Source organism: Rousettus aegyptiacus, unplaced genomic scaffold (genome assembly GCF_014176215.1).
Source record: "Rousettus aegyptiacus isolate mRouAeg1 unplaced genomic scaffold, mRouAeg1.p scaffold_m13_p_3, whole genome shotgun sequence".
Lineage (NCBI taxonomy): Eukaryota > Metazoa > Chordata > Mammalia > Chiroptera > Pteropodidae > Rousettus > Rousettus aegyptiacus.
In genome coordinates, this window is record NW_023416306.1 from 116482665 (window position 1) to 116503015 (window position 20351).

The following is a 20351-nucleotide window of genomic DNA, read 5'->3' on the forward strand; positions in this document are numbered from 1 at the left end:
GGCGTATAGAGTACCTGTTCCATTAGCATGGAACACAACATAGCATGCAAACAGGGAATCCACTTCCCAGGTAGGGAGGTTCAGGGCTGTGCCCATGACTATGAGACACACTGATCATATTGCATACTGTACTTTTTGAGAACAGCTAGGCCTGTAGAATGGAACGGCCTGTGACAGGTACAGTTGAATGTCAGCTTAGAGGCAATGCTCTCTCAGGGTGGGGTGTCACCTACTGCATGCCTGGAATCAGAAACCTTCCTATGGTGTTGTTCCCAATAGGAAAATACCTGGGGTTCAGGAACCAAGGAGCAGCTTTACTTAACATCATTCCCAATGACTCCACGGAGGACTCTGTGCTTCCTGTTCCTGCAGCTCTTGAGTTCTTCAGGATTAGAAGTCATGGTCCCTATGGGGACACTGCAAGAGTCCTACTGACTGCAAACTATGGCTGCAGCTGGGCCTTTTGGACTGCATATAACTACTGACTAGCAAGTAGGAAGAGGAGTCATCATCTTGGCAGGAGTAATTGACATAGATAAAGCAGAGACAGTAAGGGCTGTTGAAAGTTAAAAAGAGCAGGGAGGGACATGTGTGGAATTTAGATGATCTGCCTTGGCACTTCTTGCTACTCCCATGCCCAGTTGTGACTGAATGGGTTAGTGCCGCTACTTAAGCCTTTTGTTTCCAAATCTGTCTCAGTTTGTTTACTATAGGACCAAACTAACACCAATTATGTTGTTCGGGCCTACTATATCCTTATTAATTTTTCATCCACTTTATCTATTTAACTTTGGGAGATATTTGTTAAAGTCTCCTTTATTAATGTCTTTTATCCTTTTATATCCTGTAATTTTGCTTGATGAAAGTTGCTGCTCTGTACAAGAAGTCCTTAGTTTGCACGGTTCCTAAATGTGAGATTTTCAGTTGCCATATTTTAATTAACACTAGTCTGTCAACATAGTTCAAATTTCACATACAATGGTATCTGTGAGTAATTGCATAAAATACAAATTTGTAGCTCTTTCTTCAGTCCACAAATCTCTAAATAACAGATGTGTGTCATGATCAGTGTTCAATCATGTCGCTACTTTCACAGGCTGTTGGTGACTGGACACCGCACATCTGTTACTCAGTTCAGGGACAGAGCTAAACATGTCATTGTGTTGTTGTCTTTTTGTCTCCCATTGATAAAGCCATGTGACGTTTTACAAAAATGAACGATAGAGGGAAGTAGCCAACAAAGATAAAAGTGCATCAAAGAAACTAAAGTGATAATGCTGATAGTGAAATTCAGGTCACATATAAATGTTATAAAAGTTATAGAAGAAATAGTTAACTGGAATTACTGATACAGCTGCTATTTGAGAGATGCTAGACATGCAGTCAGAGGAACTTAGTGAAGGCAAACTTACTCAAATAAAAAAGTGGTTATGACAAATGTCCCAGAAGAAATGACACTGGCAAAAACTTCACGTTAAGAGAACTCTTAGAAGTATTTCACAATATTGAAAACACAAAAGATACAGTGTTGGAATCTGATCCACACTTAGAAAGTATGACAAGTTGGCAAGGCATAGAAAAAATGCTCACTCGGTATAAGTTATACAAAGAGAAGGTGAGCATTTTTGAACTTTTTTCTTAAGTTCAAAGAAATAAAACGCTTTAATTTTCAATGTTTCTAATGTTATAAATTACATTGTAACAAATATTAGTGTTACCATTTTCATTTTCCTATATATTTATAACTAGCAGAAAGTTTTTCACCAAAATTTTTAAAGGCCGTCAAACAATAGTAATCTTTCCCATTGATTGTTAAGATTGCTTTGTGTGGTTTCAACTTGCATGATCACATTCACAGTAATTCACTACTGGACAAAGTGAGGACTGCCTGCATTTGGTTTGAGTTTTCCATATCCTTGCCAACACATTATTCTCTGTCTTTTTGACAATACCATCCTAGCAGGTATGAATTGGTATCTTGTGGTTTTAATGTTCATTTCCCTAATGAATAATGATATTGAGCATCTTCTCATATACTTTCAGAAATTTGTATATTTTCTTTGGAGAAATATCTGTCCAAATCTTTTGCCCATTTAAAAATCAGGTATATTTCTTTATTTTTCACTTGAATCTATTTGTAAGCTCATTTGATATTTTTTTCTAAAAAAGTGAGTAAAGCCCATTTACATTTATCATTTGGTCTGAATTTTTCGTGTTTCACTATGTAATCTATTTTCTTTGTCTCCCCTCCCCTTTGGTATTATACTGTAGTTTTAGTTGCAATGTTTATTCTAATATCTGTATGTAATACTTAGTACGCTCTTTAAATATTGTTGCTTTCTTAATACATGAGCAATTTTGAAACTGTTTCTTGCCTGGCCCCTTCTTTCTTATGATGTAGCCACTAGTTTTACCCTAGTATTGATTTGCATACTTAAGTTTTTATTTGTCAGCTCAAGTGTTATCTTTTCACTTCTAGCTAATATCATGAATGTAATCAGTGTTATTTTTCTACCTACTCAGCTGTTTCCTCCCATTTTTTTAGTTGTATTAATTTTACATTATCACAACATCTGATTTTATCTCCTTTATGCAACACTTATCCCCTCCCCGTCCTCCCGCCCCTCACCCTGACTGTATGCCAAAGCGTTTATAACCATTTTTTGATTTCTGAAAATTATTCTCTGGTAAATTCCTCAAAGTTCATGGGGAAAAAATATTTCCTGAGTATTAAGCATGCTTTTAACTTACCTGTGTGGACTTTATTTTTAGACAGGTTGACTGGGAATAATCATCCTTGAAAATCCTTTTATTAAGTGTCTTTAAAATGTTGCTTCCAAGAAATCTAATGCCAATCTAAATTTATTTTATAAGTGATTGGGACTTTTTGCCTGGATGTCCCTCTTTTTGTCCTTCTTATTTTTAAGATCTAACAGCTGTACTAGGATATTCTTAGTGTTGACTCTTCTGGGTTGAATTTTAGTGTTCCCTTTCAATGTGCATATTCAAGTTTTTCTTTTCTTTCTTTTTCTTTCTTTTTTTTTTTTTAAGGAAAGTTTTATTGAATTGTGTTCTGTTGCATTGCTTTGGTTTTCTTTAAGGACTCCAGTTAACACATATTGAATTTTCTTTGCCTATCTTTTGTATCTATTGCTTTCTCTCAAATACTTTGCATCTTTGATTTTTCTTTCCATCTTTTCTTTCTTTGCTATGCTTTCCATAGTTGACTTTTCAACTTTTGCATGCCTTCTAATATAGTCATTTCTAAAAATTTTCTCTAATTTTGCTTGAGTTTCATATCCTCCTGTTCTCTTGCCATATCATTTTTGAGATCTTTCATTACATTTGAGTTGCTCTTCGGTCAAAGCTTTGATCATTTTCTTCGTTTCTTATAACTCATTTTGAATATTAGGTTACAGTTCTTGTCTCCTTTAGGGCCACAATTTTCTACTGTATTCTCATTAGTTGTTACAATTTTACTAAGTTCATTTTTACTTTTTCTTGTAATAATTTGGGGCTAGGTAATTTTATTAGAGTTCTTTACATAAATGGAATCAATAGCAAATACACACATATACTTCCACTGCACAAGTCGTTATCAAGAAATAATTAATTATAGGAATCGTCTCACACAGTTATGGAGACTGAGAAATCCTATAATTTGCAGTTTACAAGCAGGAAAATTGACCCAGGAAAGTCAATGGTATAATTCAGGGTCCAAAGGGCTGAGATCCAGGAACTCTGAAGTCTGAGAGCAGAAGATGGACACCCCAGCTTGAGGAAACATTTTGGTCCCATTTGGTCCCTAATGGATTGGATGATGCCCATCCACATTGGTGAGGATGAATCTCCTTGCTGTCTACTGAATCAAATTCTAATATTTTCCAGAAACTCTCATGGACATATCCAGACATTCTGTTTTACCAGCTATCTGGGAATCCTTAGACCCACTAAGTTGACTCAAAATTAATCACCGCAGTTATATTTCTTTTTTAAATGAGATGAGCATTCTGGACCATTAGGAGGTGCTTGTCAAATGGGCAGGAATGGGCCAACAAAACCTTCTTAGTTTCATGGCTCCAGAGTTCCCTCTTTTGTTAATGCCGAGTACTTAAACAGTACTTTCTTGTATTTATATCTTTAAATGCTGCATTTTGCTATTATAGTACTTTATATGTCAGTCATGCACACAATCTGAATTTTGCATCTCTTACCCATAGTATTGCTGTTACTTCCAATCCGGTTTCTAGTTTTTATCAGTTTTCCACAGGTGAGGCTCTTTCTTTAATGAAGGCAGTATTTAGTGGTTATTTATACAACAGTAGAAGGCTTAGACTACCACCAAATTGTTTCTCTCAACAACAGTTTAATTTAAAGCATGTACGGACTCCTCTTAGCTTGGCTGATAATTCTGCTCCGATCGTCCAGGTTTCCTGTTGAGTGGGGTTCTCCCCATTAGGGGGTCATTGACGACTTTTCAGTTCTGTAGCTCTTACTCAGTATCCTTTCACTTTCCACCACTACCACGACATAAGTCTTGCTGCTGTTGGTGTTTTGAGTCTATTTGCCCATACTTTGGAATTCATGGAGATTCTGTTATCTAGTTTTGTTGACTGGGGTTTTTCCTTTTGTTATCCTGCATAGTGTATATGGTTTTCAGGAAGTTTTGAGGAGACTCAGAAACTATACTGTTGACGTGATTATATCACCTAATTCTGGATATCTTTTAAATTTATTAATAGTGCCCTCTGCTGTACAGAAGTTTTAAGTTTTAATGCAGTCAAACTGTGAACAATTTGTCAGATTATTTAATTTGTTTTTTCCTAATAGTGTCCAGCTACTCTAGTATAAGCATGGAGAAGACTTAGTGACCTCTCCCCTCCAAATATAAGTGCCTTGGTATTTTCATCTCCTCACCCCAAAACCCTTCCTTCATTGCCTTCAGTGTTACCCTCTTAGAATATTCTAATGTCTTAAAACTACAAGCAATGGCTTTTTTTTTTAACTCCAGATTTAAAAAATCTTTTCCTTAAATGAAAACTTACGTAGAAACTCAAAATTAAGTATTACAACTATCTAAGTCTGGCACTTTTCCCTCTCTCTGGTCTTCTTTTGTCTCATGCTTTTTGATACATAGTCTGAAATCCCTTTGATAAAAAGAAAGCAAGCTCTACATTTTAAGTGAAGAGTCATGGATTAGAAACAGAAGATCACACCGATTAGCTTAAGGCTCAATCCCAGGTGATTCTCATTCAGGATCTTCGGTGAAACTAGAAAACTGTATTTTATTAACACTCTCTAGGTAATTCTAACACACAGTCAAATTTAGGAACTATTACACCACACTTACGCTGTCCAATACAGAAGCTAGCTACAGATAGCTTAAATTTAATTAAAATTAAATAAATCAAAAATTCAGGCCCTCAATTGCACTAGCCACATTTCAGATGTCTACAAATGCATCGGGGTAGTGACTACCATACTGGAGTGCAAATAAAGAACATTTCCATCATTGTAGAGTTCTTCTGGACAGTCCTACTTTAAATAGTTGTCACCACAGAGGGTGTGCATACCCAAAGGGATGTATAGATTCACTTGGATGTTATTTAAATAGAAATATTCTATTATTCAACCAATTTTTGAAATTTCTATTTTTGTTCAATGTATTATTGCATGAATATAAAAAATGTACATATATAATGCATGTTTAAAAATTATTTACTGATGGAATATATGGCTAAAAAGTATGAAGACGATTAAACTAAATACCTATGTTCTTTAAATAATTTGTCTGGGCTGACAAAGATAACTTTTAACTATAGAGCTCCTTTCTAGATATAGGTTTTTATACTTCAAACCCAAATCCCCAAACATGAGCGATCCCTTTTTTCTTTTTTTGAAATATACACATATAAGATATTTTATTTCAAAAAGCACAAGAACATTATACAAGTTTTAAATTTACATTTTGCAATAAAAGATATCAATATATGCATTATTTGTATACTTCATCATGGATGGAATTTCAATCAGTGGTATAAACATGTAGCAGTCACTAAATATAGATCATCATCACAGTGAACCAAATGCATAGTTGTTATGAAATGACAAATGACCACTACAGGGTGAACTCACAGGCCATACACCAACATAATAAATTAATTATACAGATATAAGTTTTTCTTCACTGTATCATAAAAATTCCTGCCAGCCCCTCATCAAACATTAGAAAAACACAGTTTTGGAGCCATCCTGTTGAACTAGTTCCTCCACATACTACACCAAAGAAAATAAAGTGACTTTTTGCTCATTTTGTAAGTAAACTCCATAAGCATAATTAAATTGTTTGCAATGAGGAAAGCAAACTACTAGGATATTTGAATCAGAAATCTCTTGGGCTGGGGGCAGCACTGAGACATATGTTTGTCTACAGTGCAGTGATATGAATCAATTTCAATAAGTGGAACTCAATGTGAAATGGGTTCTTTGGCAGTAAAGGTCTGACTGGCCATTGCAAGATAGTCCCTCTGGCAGCTTGAGAGCTTAACTCCAGGATTTATGAAGTGAATGTAAAAAGACTAGAACTAAAAAGTCAGTTTATCTTTGCTAAACTGGGGCCAATCAATTAGGGCAGAAGTCAGCATCTTCTGTTGCCTATTCTGGCTCAGACTTCACAGTGAGCCAATCCGACAAAATTCTAAAGAAATAAAGAAAATGTTCTGATTACTTAATTACACTGGCAAACTTGACAAACAATACTGAATTTTCTGATCCTTACTCATTGTTACGAATCGTTCAGTAAAGTTGAATCTATTTTCTGATACCTTCTCAATAATTATTCAAGTAGAAAATCAAGATCGTGATTCTGATGCCTGTTAATATCAATCCCTTACTGCAAAATCCACTTTTTCTCTACATACAAAAAAAAAAAAAAAAAAATCTAACCCCAAATGTGCATCATCAATCACTTCACAAATATATTTTTATTTGCTTGCCTTTGGTAAGCAAAAAGGTAGGAAAACATTTACACACATATATGACAGTAGTGACCAAAGGCAAAATAAGATAGTCTTTGAATGCATCTTTCAAACTCCTAACATTACCCCAGAGACAACAGAAGCTAAAATGAAAGATTTCAATTTATCTCCTGGCTGCTGTTTTACATCATAAGTTCCTGATTTCAAAAAAAAAAAAAGGTAAAGTTTGCACAGATTTAGGAGAGCTCAATTATTTCAATTATTTATAAACAAGATGGCTCAACCACAGCATGTTATATATAACAGGACACAGACTATTGATCACATGGCTTTTTGATTGTTTGTACTAGTCATAAAATCATATTTTAAGAAAAGGTTACACACAACGAATGAAGGATTTGTCTTTTACAAAGACATAGGAGGTTGCAGAATTGGCTTAAATTTGATTGTTCTAATTTACAGCTGTCATGCTCCCTTCATTGAGGGAATTTTCTTTTCCTTGTTCTATAGATAACTTACATCAGAACTGCATCAGGTTCCTAAGGGTCAAAAAGGATGGTGCCATAAGAGATAAGTGAACTCATTTTAGAAACTTGCCTTTGGAAATAGAAAGTATAATTTCAAAACTCAACAAAGCTATCTGTGGTCAGAAATACAGATGGCAGGCTCTTTGTCCCATTAGGGATGAATAATGAATGCATTATCCTAACTCTTCTTGAGGTCTACAGTGGGGAAAAAAGCTTTCCCACATTGGTAGAAATTTGTCTTAGAAATGGCAAATCTGTCCATATAGAGATTTAGTTTAATTTCTGGCTGAAACAGTAAGTGGCATATTGAGGCTATTTCCTTAAAAGAAAAATGAATAAAATGTTACTTTTTTGAAAACTTTCTCAATTGAAGTATATTGCATGGTTCTGTAATTCTTCTTTAGCTGTACGGAAGACAATCATAGATTATCAGAATCCTGTCTGTCATCCAATGTTAGCTAAACAAAACTGGGGGCATAGGAGAGGACGACAAATACAAAATTGTAGAAGAGTTAACTAACATATAAAAATGTCCACAACTGCTTGATGTGACTTCATTGACCAGGGAGATGGAATGAAATGGGACAGATTAAGGGAAATAAGTTTTCTGAAATTTTACCAGAATCAGACACTTGGGGTGAAGAATCATTCTTTTAGTGTTTTAGAACATAAGACATATTGGTCTATGTCCTTATTTATCCCTTTAAGCATATATTCACTAATTTAAGTAATACTCCATTAAGGAATATTTTATTGATTTATATGAATCTAGACACAACTGGACAAAGAACAAAACACCCTCCAACCCTTCCCCAGCCCTCAAAAAGGTCTCCATAATTTTGAATCAGTCTTCTTTACTGTCTTCATTCGTGATTGTCCCAAGGCAGAGTTGGAGTTCATAATGACTGCCAGTTGAATCCAAATAACATCTGATTAGTTTCCTGGCTCCTAGCAATCTCTTCTATAATGCAGTGCTGTTGCCACACCAAATGGAGCTTCCGATACCGCTCACGAGATAAATGAAGGGGGTTGCCCCTCCTTTAGGAAAAAAGAGCCAAAAACATGTAAGTTTGAATCAAATAACTGCCACCCTTTATTGCCTAAATTAGTCTGAACTCCTGAACTCTTGAAATTTTCTTAGAGCTGAGAAAAATCACCAGGACAGGGTTTTAAAAGGGATATTTTCCCCATCACCACTGATCACTATAAACATGATTAGCTAATCAAGCAGAAATTTACTCCTTAATTATTCAGAAAATACATCAAGTATACCATGGGCATTATGGGACCTCATTTAAATGGCTAGCAAGGTTTCTAACTTGAAGCAGCTCTATTCTTTTTTGGGTGGTTAGTAAGTCGTGCTCTATTGGCTTTTGGGCTTCATGTGGTCTATCCAGCTTTGATTTCTCATCTTCGCATAGTAGAGGTTAGGTCTGAGATATAACACTAAGCCCTACAAGTATATTCTGGTCCTCAGAAATACTTAGTTATAGTTGTCCTTATGACACAACAAACTTGCTGGCGATTAGCGAATATTTCAATAAAATTACTTCACAACAATTCTAAGGCTGTGCAGCTTGTAACACTATGTAGCAGCTAATTTAAATGACATCGTTTGGCTGTTGCCAACATGAAGAACTGAGAGATGCTCATTCTTGAGGCACTCAAGTGTCTCAGCTAGTTGGATATTCTCAAATTACCTAATTAATTTAAAAATTCTGCTTCTTTGTGCCTTTTTGGAATAATTCAGATCACTCATCGTCACCATTCAGTTTTTTTTCTCTCTAGCCAAAGACTATCTCTATACAGGTCAAATGCTGTCACAATAAAAACAAACGTCTTCATGATCAAAGCAGCCCAAACCCTACATAGTAAGACTATTCATTCCAAGCAACAGTAAAAAAAAAAAAAAATGAAATTTCAGTTAAACAAAAGGAAACAGTTTATGGTAAAGGGCTCTAATCTTAATATGTACTTTTGGGACCACTGTGCCTAACACCAGGAAAGATACAGGAAAGTTTAGGATTCTAAATATTTTGCTTTGCTAAAGCAAAGAAGTCTGATATAGCTGGCAATTAAAAAGTTTCCAGTATTGCGATGGAAACACTGAACATCCATTTTAAACCCAAGTCCTTCACCGGACACTACAGATTTCTTTTTTTATGTGTCAGTGTCAATTAAATCTAAGTAATTCTGAAAAAAGGTTGATTAAAACTATAAGAGCATGTAAACATTAGGATGGCTGGTATCTTTAAAAATTTTGGTGAAGTATTACCCTCAAGTTTTGGAGAAGCACAAAGTTGTTGAAAATTATGTTACATATTTAATATTTTTAATTCGCAGTTATTTAAAAGTATCTCTCAATATTTACCATTAGCTTTTGTATTTAAAGAACTATTACCATCCACATATATTAATGTGACTTAAATTTAAAAACAACAACAATAGTAACAACAAAAACCCTTACTTTAGGCCAGGATCTGTTTCTCCATATTCATCCAAGTAAGGGGCTGGATAGGCACAGCCTCTGGCTTTACCTTCAACCAGGACCACTCTGCATTCTCTGATTCTGAAGGATAAAATAGCCAACAGGAACTATTAAGTGCATGTATGCAAATGATAGGTACTGCATCAAAGTTAATCTGGAGAAAAGACATGGCCAGTATCAGGAATTCAGTGTAAAGATAATATAAATGTAAATAAATAAGACTAAATTGTGTTTTGTCTAAACAAAAGAGAATAAACATCGCAACTGTTGTTGAAGCTATGGGAAAGGATCCCTGGACTTGGGGAAATAGGACTAATAATATTGACTGAATATACTGACAAGAGAAAGGAGTGATGTCCTACTTGAGCCACAGATACCCTAGAAAATGATGACTGGAGTTGTTATGTTTCATGACCTATGACCTGGAAGGGGGACGGAGCTTAACAGAAGAAAAGAATTTCAGGCCAGAAAGAAGGTAATTTAGGAAAATGTCAAGCTTTTCCTGGGTTGAACCAGCCTCTAATAGTGTAGATTAAAAAGAACCACTGCTACTTTGAAGGTACTTGGGATTCTTATAGCAGAGAAATGAAGACATAAAAAATAATGTTTGTGTACATGTGTACAGAAGTAATAAGTACTATAGTTCTTATAGTGATGAATACTATATAGAGAAATTATAAACAGTTAGATAGTGAGTTTACTCGCTGTAGGTTCCCTAGAAGAAGAAAATAGGTATTGGAGTTTGGCTTCCATACATTTGTTTCCCTTATTCCAATCGATGCCTGCACACAACGATTATATAATCCATAAGTGGTAAGGTAAACAGAAGTTATATTACATGGGGAAAATGGAAAGAAAAAGCACAAGCATTCATTCTAAATGTTATCTCTTTCTCAGGCAACTTGTACGCTTCTTTTCATAAATATGAGTGACTACTGTTCCACTCTCAGTCTTTTGCTGACAGACCGGGGAAAATGATGGTTGATTGATAGAGGAAATGAAGAAAACTAGAACATTCAAAAGGACAACCTAAAGTTAACAATTTCATGTACTTTTTCAATGTAAGTTTTAGAAAAGCAAGCTCTTTCACTATATCTGAGTATTACGTAATACCAGAGTAATCAAAATAAAGTCATCATATTTAAGATTTTCCACAAATAATGAAAATGTGAGCGGAATCCTTATTTATTTATTTTTTTACTATTTATTCTGTATTATCTTCTCAAATGCTATCTCACGTGAATAACAGGTCTATAACTTCTGATATCATTTCCTATCAACGCACTGTCCTGCCATAATGGCCTCCAGATGGGACTTAAATTTCTTAAATTCATTATGGAAGCTTCCAGATCACTCACTACTCACTTCAGGAAAATGCAGACTCCAGCTCCACAGTGAAGTGCATGAAAAATGCAGGCTCCAACCTCTTCCCCATTCACGGTTTCTTGGCAGCAAATGTTCTGAGAACATAGTATGGCCCCACAGAAAAGACAGAGGACAGGGTTCTTTCGCTCATCATCTGCAGACCGTGGGCACCTCAAGAGGGAAGAAAACATTCAGTATGGCAGAGAAACAAAAAAGCCTGATATATCTACTTAGCAATGAAACACATTTTCATCACTAGCTGCTCTGCTGCAAGAAAAGATCTTTAAAACATAAGGAAACATTTAATTATATGATTCCTCTTTAATACTTTCTCCTAAGAAAACTTAACAAAAAAATCTTCTGATTAATCCATAGTAAGAAAATTCATTATTAAATATTATATCCTGATAATTCCCATAAAAGTTGGCGATTAAATATGCCTTGAGATTGAGATGCACTTATAGAATCCAGTCTTCATCTGATGTAACTTATAGTCAAATGTCTCCTCTTGATTGGTTTAGTCAAGCTCGTGTCTTCAATGTTGGAGGACTATGACCTAGTAGGTGCACAATTGTTTTAAAAATCATGAAATGCAGTAAGGGTTAAAACACATTTCTCCTCCATTTCTTTAAGGTATTACGATCCTTAGAGTTGAAATAAGAGACTGCAGTCTTTGAGTTGAAGTCCCTTTCCATCTGGAAACACAGCAAGTCTTAGGGGGAAAAAAGTGACAGAGTTGACTGAATTGAACCAAGTAGTACTTTGAGATCCAACCATTTTACATAGTGGTATCAATCTCTGAATCAAGGCTTTCTTTTTTTTTTTTTTAAAAAAAAAAAAAAAAAAAAAAAGCTTCCCATGCTCCTATATCTGCTATATACTGGATATAATGGAAACATCAAGAATTCCTTAATTTGGGCAGTAAAAAGTAAATGAAACCACAAGAAAAGTCCAGCAAGGTCCACAGTGGGATCAGAATAAAGAGCACCAAAAAGAATCTCCAAGAGGGTATTAACAGTTAAGTCTCTGATCCCCAGTTTCTTAGGCAAGATAAAAAACAAAAAACAAAAAACCACAATTGTCTAGAAAGAAGAAAAGGGACTCTGTGCAAAGGTATTCCATTCCAGTCTCTATCAGATAACAGGGCTATTTTCACTTCCAGGGGGTTGCTTCAGAACATAATTTATAGCTCTTTTTGGATAAAGCCAACATCTTTCAACTTTTGCACCAAATGGCTGTGTCAGAGTCACTAGCCATCCTACAGAGAAAAATGGGGGTGATGCCTAAAGTATAATAACTAAGCAGACACCCTACATTAGGGATAGTCTTACTGTTAACTAGTGGTGACAATAAAACTGGAAAAGATCGTAGGACTTGTTTTCATTTCTACTTGAAATCAGTAAGTAGTAACATCATCCAGGAGGACTGTCACTGATTAATGACTAACGCTCTTTTTGGATCATCCTAAGAGCCAACAGCACAACCTTTAATGCTTGGAAGATAATACCTATTCTCTGGGCTTCTATGGTAGCAATGCAGCCCTATAATAAAATCACTGAATTTAGAGCTGGAAACGATCTCTGAAAACATCTAGCTACTTTTGAGGGCTAAGAGGTAAAGTAACTCAACCACTTGAAGTTGACTGACCTTAATCTGAATGAGACACCAGTAAAGGAGTTAACACTAATGTCAATGCAAGGCTGGAATACAGGCTGCTGAAGTCCCAGCTGGGCCATTTTAATCCCTGGCTTTCTGGCTCGGAGCATTCCTCAGTCATTCTGTAGGGCAGTGATTCTTGAAGTGACTCAAAGTTAGGTTCTTCAAGCCCTCAATATGATCCTAAACTGCAATCCCTTACTTTGGTTCCTTCAAATGACAGCAAATTATTTAACATATGGCTAAGGACTACTAATAGTCACCTTGTTCACCAATAGAGTTCATTGGAATTATTCACTGATATCCTTAAAACAAAATTTAAGAGTTACTTATATTTACTGGGAGCTCTAATTAATTAAAGTTTGCTAAGAAGTTTGACTGCTGCACAATGCTTAGTAACATTACAAAACTCCTAACTGAGCTATGGAATTCCTACAATTTGGGGAGCGGGGAAATGCTCTGTTATCAGTATCATCAGTGACATTGATGGCTCTAGCATTCAGGCTGTTGAGATTCTTGCCTTTTAATTACAAGTTACTGCTAGTTTCATGTCATCATTATCAATCTGGTTTGCAGTGGGCGGTAATGTGACACCTGAGTGTCAAGGATACATAACAGCATCAATAATAATTTTGGCTTATCATTTTCAAGACATGAAACATTGTGATTCAAATATGAAAAATATTCATATACTGATGGCCAAAGCAGATATGAATATAATTTCTCCATTCAGTGACATTTCACTGGTGTTCTGCTCATGAAATTATGCTATTTAAATAACTTACATTATAGCAAGATAAGTATAAAACAAAAATTGTTAACTTTATAGGACATTATTTTGTCCCAGAAAATCATGTGTTTAAGCTCATGTTGTTCTCTTATAAAAGTAACTAAAAGGTAATTCATACATGGTATTAGTAATGAGTATAATATAACTTGTTAATTTTGCCTCTCCAGTCACAACTATTATTTTTTTTTTATTATTTGAAAATGATCACTGAAAAGGAGAAGAAAGATAAAGGAAGGTTTGAGAAACACCGCTTTAGAGTAGTGTTTAATCTGACTGAGGTAACAGGGTCATGGTGCCAAAATGAGCAAAAGGGGAATACTTCACTCTCCATTTTCCAAGCTAGAATCAGAGTTATAATGTGATTATCTGTTTACTGTTATAATGGGCTTCCATATAAGATTTTGTTTGGGAAAAAAAGGGTCCCTCAGTGTTATTTCAGTGAATGAAGGTAGTCATCACACTGCAATGCATGTAAAAAAGTGTTTAATGACACATGCATAAAAAATATTTCTAAGTGTTCCACTCACTTGTGAAGTTGAGAATAGTATTATTTCAGTGAATGGATATGCTACCACACTGTTCTGCATATAAAACACTGTGTAAAGATATATAAATAAACAATGATTCTTAGAATGCTAAGAAAAAAAAGTTCTTGTAGCTTTAAAAAAAAATTGAGGAAGGATGTCGTAGAAGATGATGGAGTAGGCTCCAGCAATCAGTTCCTCTACAGAAACAACTATTGATCTGGCAAGAACTATCTGAAGCAACTACTTTTGAACTTCTGGAGTGTAGATGAATACTTGCAGTGTCCAGAGCTGTGGTTTGACAAAGAGAGAGACTTGTAAATTTCAGTGAATTGTGGTGTTTTGTGTAGTGGCTACCATCCCTTATCCCCCAGCCCCATACCAAGTAGCTGTGGGGGTGGCTGCCTGTAATTCTAATGCAGCTGCTGGTGCTAGGATGGGTAACAGGAACCTTGTCCTTAAAAATCAGGGGTGTATATTTAACTTTGCCTGGCAGTTCACCAAGGGGCTGGTACAGAGACTGGCTATTGTTTCAAACACCATGGGCTGAAGTAGCTTCCTCTGCAGTGATGGCGGAGGGGTTTTAAAGAGAGAGAATATTCTTTATATTTTTTTCTTCTCTTTTCTTATTAGATCCAGGCACTTAGGAAATCTGTCAATTCACTGGCTAACCACAGAAATAATGAAACAGAGACTTCAGTGAACACGCAAGGAATAAAGTTTGGAAAAGTCACTAAACGAACAGTTAACCACAACTTTTATCAAGTGACAATGGCGATTCCTGAGGAGGGAGAATTATCTGATTTCCAGAGTTACTAGATTACGATATTCAAAATGTCCAGTTCATAACAAACTTATAAAAGCTTATAAAGGAACAAAAAAGTATGATCCATTTACGGAAAAAAAAGAAACTGATGGAAACATCCCTGAGGAAACCCAGACATGAGACTTAATAAACAAAGACTTTAACTCTCTTAAATCAACTCTCAAAGAGCTGAAGGAAGGCAATGACAAAGAACTGAAGGAAATTAGGAAAATGTATGAAAGACTAGGGAATATGAGTAAAGAGAAATTATGAAAAGATAACGGAGAAGTACAACAGTTAAAATAAAACACTAGAGAGGTTCAACAGCATATTTGAGCAGGCAGAGGATTCAGTGAATTTTAAGGCAGGGCAATTGAAATGACTGAGTCAGAGAAGCAGAAAGAAACAATAATAATAATTAAAAAAAAAAAAAAAAAGGAACAGAGCCTAAGAGATTTACCATCAAGAATACCAAGATACACATATATTATGGGAGTCTCAGAAAGACATGAAAGGGGAAAAAAATTAAAGAAATAATGGCCAAAAACTCTGCCAATTTTTTGAAAGACATGAATCTATACATCCAAAAATGAAATTGAACTCCCAGGACAAATTCAGAGATTGACACTGAGACACATTACAATCAGAGACAGTGTTAATGTATGCTACTGAGACTAAGTAGTATCAATTCAAACTAGATTTAGGATGTTAACTGTAATCCTTATGGATACTTAGCAAAGTTGCAGGTATGAGATAAATGCATAAAAATTAGTTGTGTTTCAATATACCAGCAATGAACAATACAAATAGAAAATTAACAAAACAATTCCATTTACAATAGCATAAAAAACACACACAAAAAATACCTAGGAATAAAATTAACCCAAAAGGGAAAGATTTGCACATTGAAGGTTACAAACATTGCTGAAAGAAATTAAAGGAGGCCTAAATACGGGAAGGCATTCATATTCATGATGCCAAAGTTCATGGAAAACTTTGCAGAAATGGAGAAGCCAATTCTCAATTTCATATGTAACTGCAAGGCGTCCCAAATAATCAAAATGAAATTGAAAAGGAAAAAGCTGAAAGTCTTAAAACATTATAATTTCAAAACTTACTACAAAGCTACAATAATTAAAAATGTGGTATTAGCATAAAAATAGACATATAGACTACAGGAACAGAACTGAGAGTCTAGAAATAAACCCAAATATCTAAGACCAACTAATTTTCAATGTGGGGACTATTCACTGTGGGGAGAAGAGTCTCTTGAAAAACGGTGCTGGGACAACTGAAAACCAGCTGTAAAAAGAATGTAGTTGGACTTCCTACTTTATTCCAAAAATTAACTCAAAATGGATCCAAAAGACTAAATATAAGAGCTAAAACTATAAAACCATTAGAAGAAAACAGGAGAAAATCTTTATGAGCTTAGATTTGGCAATGGAGTCTTTGTATTGATTGACAAAAAAAGTATAAGCAACAAAAGAAAAAAGATAGATAAAATGGACTTTTATGTATCAAAGGACATTAAGAAGAATATGAAAACATAGCCTGTAGAATGGGGTAAAATATTTGCAAACTAAAAATCTGATAAGGATTTAATATCCAGAATATATAAAAAAAACTGTCACTATTCAACAACACAGTCCAGTTGTAAAATTGGAGAAGGACTTGAACAGACATTTCTCTAAGAACATATACAAATGTGAAGAAGCACGTGAAAATATGTCTAACATTACTGTTTATTAAAGAACTATATATCAAATCACAATGAGCTACTATTTTACACCCACTAGCATGACTTTAATTAAAAAAAACAAACAAAAAATAAATGTTGATGAGGATATGGAGAAATAGAAGCTGGTAGGACTGTAAAACGTTATAGTTGGTGTGGACAACAGTTTAGTGGTTCCTCAAAAAGTTACACATAGAATCACCATAATGACTCAGCAATTCCACATCTAGGTAAAATTACCTAAGAGAAATGAAAATACATGTCCATAGAAACTTGTAAATGAATGTTTATAGTAGCATGATACAGAATAGTCTTACGGGGAAACAACTTAAATGCCCATTAATGGATCAATGAATAAACAAACTCCGGTATATACATACAATGAAATACTATTTAGCCAAGAAAGAAATGAAATACTGAAACATGCTACAACTTGGATGAACCTTGAAAACATCATGCTAAGTAGAAGAAGCAAGATACAAAAGGTCATCTATTGTATGATTTCTTAACTAGAGCAAGGCGGAGGTTGCACAACACTGTGAATAGACTAAATGTCACTGAATTTAACACTTTGTCATGGTTAATTGTATATTATGTGGTTTTCACCTCCAACAAAAAAAAATATTAACAATCACTTTTAGAGGATGCTCAGTAGTCACTTTAAAAAAATTTGCTAGTAGTAGTGTATACTAATTGCACACTTAAAAAAATTTAAATATGTATTTCTTCTTACCTGAAATGAGAAGCCTGATTTAGGAGGCAGCTATAGTCATCAGGAAGCTCTATCAAACTATTTCTTTTCCTAGGGTACCTAAAAATGTAATTTAAAAGGCAATTTTATTTATGAGTGAACAACCTAGATCAAAAATTGACCAATGTCTTAAAAATAACAAAAAGATCCATACTTGTAATCCATAATAATTCCCACTATAGACTAAATTAAATCCAAATTTCTCAGCCTAGAATTCCAAATCTTTCATCAGCTAGTTTCCTTTCTAAATGCAACTTCCACTATTTCCTAAGACTAAATTGTTCCAGCTAGATTTCTATACTGTCTAGGAAGGTAACATAAAAACAGTGTGAAATCAAACAGAACTAGTTACAAGCCGTATATTCTCTGACAGCTGGTAAGTCACTGAACCTAAGCCTATATTTTCTGATCTATAAACTGAGGAGGATGAATATATTATACTTTATCAATCATAAGGCACACTATCAATTTAATAACACACTTTTGGGGTGGGGGAGGAGAAACATAAAAGACTCATGCTGATTTAAGAAATGATATATGAACAATAGTATTAAGGAACCTCATGGAGTTCTTGAGGACTAAGATATTGAAGTGAAACATAATATACTTAGTACTTTATACATGTTTGCAAATGTTATTCATTATCACCATACTAGTAGATACAACAAAAGCCTTGCTTGCATGTCTTGGAAAAGGTCAAGTGAATAACATGGAATTCTGTTCTCAAGCCTTGAGCAATATAAATTCTATAATTCCTTCTTTGTTCAGCTAAAACTTATGTTCTCTAAGACTAATGTTGTGTCATTAAGAATCTTTTACTACTCTAAATTTCTATAGCATTAACAGTATATTCCATATGTTATTATACCTTCTCTTGTCTTGAGTTTATGTACATAATTAGATGATAAATTACCCATTATGTGTTATGTCTTCTAATTCTCCCAGAGTATTTTAGTATCACGCTGGGGAAATAGACGTCTAAAAGGCACACAGTAAATTGACATAAAGGAAAAATGATATGAGATTAACAGTCCTGAAATATGTATTCATCTTTTAAACTTTTCTTTCTACTCTAAAATCCTTCTCTTCTTAGTGATATGAACATTATGATATCTGAGCACAGGAGCTGGATCTATAATCTCTAAATTACTAAAGCTGGGTTAAAGGGTAGAAAGCATTTATACATTTATAGTGAAGGTGAAAGAATTCAAGGGGTGAGAAAAGGCGAGAAAAGAAGGTGGCAAATGTACACTGTCTCACAATGTTTACTTTATCCATAGAAAACCAGTACTAGTGTTAGTATTTAAAGCTGGGAGGTCAACAACTCTGCTTGTTTATTGATGCAATTCAATTCAAATAAAAGTTAGAGATTGGATGTAACACAAGCCCGGCCCTGGAGGCGATACACAGAAATAAGCATGCAGTTCTGGCCCTTGTTGAGTTTACTGCTTAATGATGTAGAATGCTGGCAGGTACACATGCACACATGTGAACACACACATATAAGCGGACATTTCAGGATAGGCTTCAGGGAGAAAGTTATACTTGAATTAATTCTTGAGAAAGAGGTATATTTTGACTGAGCCATAACTTGAGAGCTAGTTAAGTAAAGTTATGGGTAATCTTTAAGCATACAGCCTGGAAGGGAAGAGGAGGAGGGAAAAAATTCATTTACATCTTACTGCATTCTCAAAGGGAAAAAATGGTTTATAGAAATATTATCATCACCCTCTGATTTTCATATACCAGCAGCTCCAGGATGCCATTTCCTCTTTTGCCCTTTAATAGACCTGCATTAATTTAAGGAAAAGGAGCTGCCGGCATGAAACTATTTGGGAAAAGGGCAACCACTCCAAGAAAAACACGATTGTAGGAAAAATCTGATTTCTGGCAAAGATCTAACAGAAATGTAAGATACAATGTACTGAGTGAGAATGAAGAAGATAGACTAGAAAGAATGCTCAACAAACCACCTACTTTTGGAAAATCAACTTTTAGATGAAGGAAAAGGATTGAAAAGTAAAAACTAACCTGATTATGGTGCTTTTTTGCTTCAAACAGTTTAGTAAAGCTGGATCTGCACACCACCTATATGAACCAAGAGACAAAACAAATAGCTCATCACAACTTCAGTACAATATTCATCACTAGGCCATTCTCTCCAAATCTTTCTGTTCCTTCTTTCTAAGTTCCCTCTTCCAGACTTCTTTTCTCTTACATCATACCCCTTTTCTTACCCCTTTCTTTTGTCCCTTAGCTTTCATGTCTTCCAATTTATTTTTTCCCTTTCTATTAATTTCTCTTTTTAAAGGATTTATCAATCAGGGTCCTACTAGAAACACAAAAAAGATTTGAGTACTTCAACAAGAGGGACTTTAATACCAGAAATTGATAATAAAGGTAATGGAAGGGCTGAGAAGCCAACCAGGAGACAAAAAGGCAAGGTAACCCAAAGATTAATCAATAAGAGGGAGCTCCCACCATTCTTGGGCTGAAGAATAAAAAGAAATAATGGTATTTATTACTGGAGCCCAGGGGACAAGGTCACCAGTGGAACTGGAACCATAGCAGCCTTGCCTAGTGGGAACTGGAGCCAGGGAAGAGCTATAGCCACTGCCAGAGATGCCCCACAAGTCAGAGAGGCTGTCTCAACATGGGCTTCTCTCATTCCCCTAGCCTCCAATATTCTGCCAGTGTTTCTCACTAGCTAAATGCAGGCAGAAGCCAACT

The 20351-nt window shown here is 35.0% G+C and overlaps 1 protein-coding gene across 3 annotated transcripts in view; it reads right to left on the reverse strand.

Annotated features, from left to right (window-relative positions):
• Positions 1 to 5904: 5904 nt before the first annotated feature.
• The window catches only part of UBR1 (ubiquitin protein ligase E3 component n-recognin 1), a 108204-nt gene continuing 93757 nt past the window's right edge, over positions 5905 to 20351 (reverse strand). For all 3 annotated transcript variants that reach the window (XM_016144950.2, XM_016144948.2, XM_016144949.2), the window contains exons 44-48: positions 19653 to 19709; positions 17604 to 17681; positions 11358 to 11528; positions 9972 to 10073; positions 5905 to 8542 (exon numbers count right to left, since the gene is read on the reverse strand). In XM_016144950.2, coding sequence (XP_016000436.1) covers positions 8401 to 8542; positions 9972 to 10073; positions 11358 to 11528; positions 17604 to 17681; positions 19653 to 19709 — 550 coding nt within the window. In that variant the 3' untranslated portion in view covers positions 5905 to 8400. The remainder of the gene's footprint in view (positions 8543 to 9971; positions 10074 to 11357; positions 11529 to 17603; positions 17682 to 19652; positions 19710 to 20351) is intronic.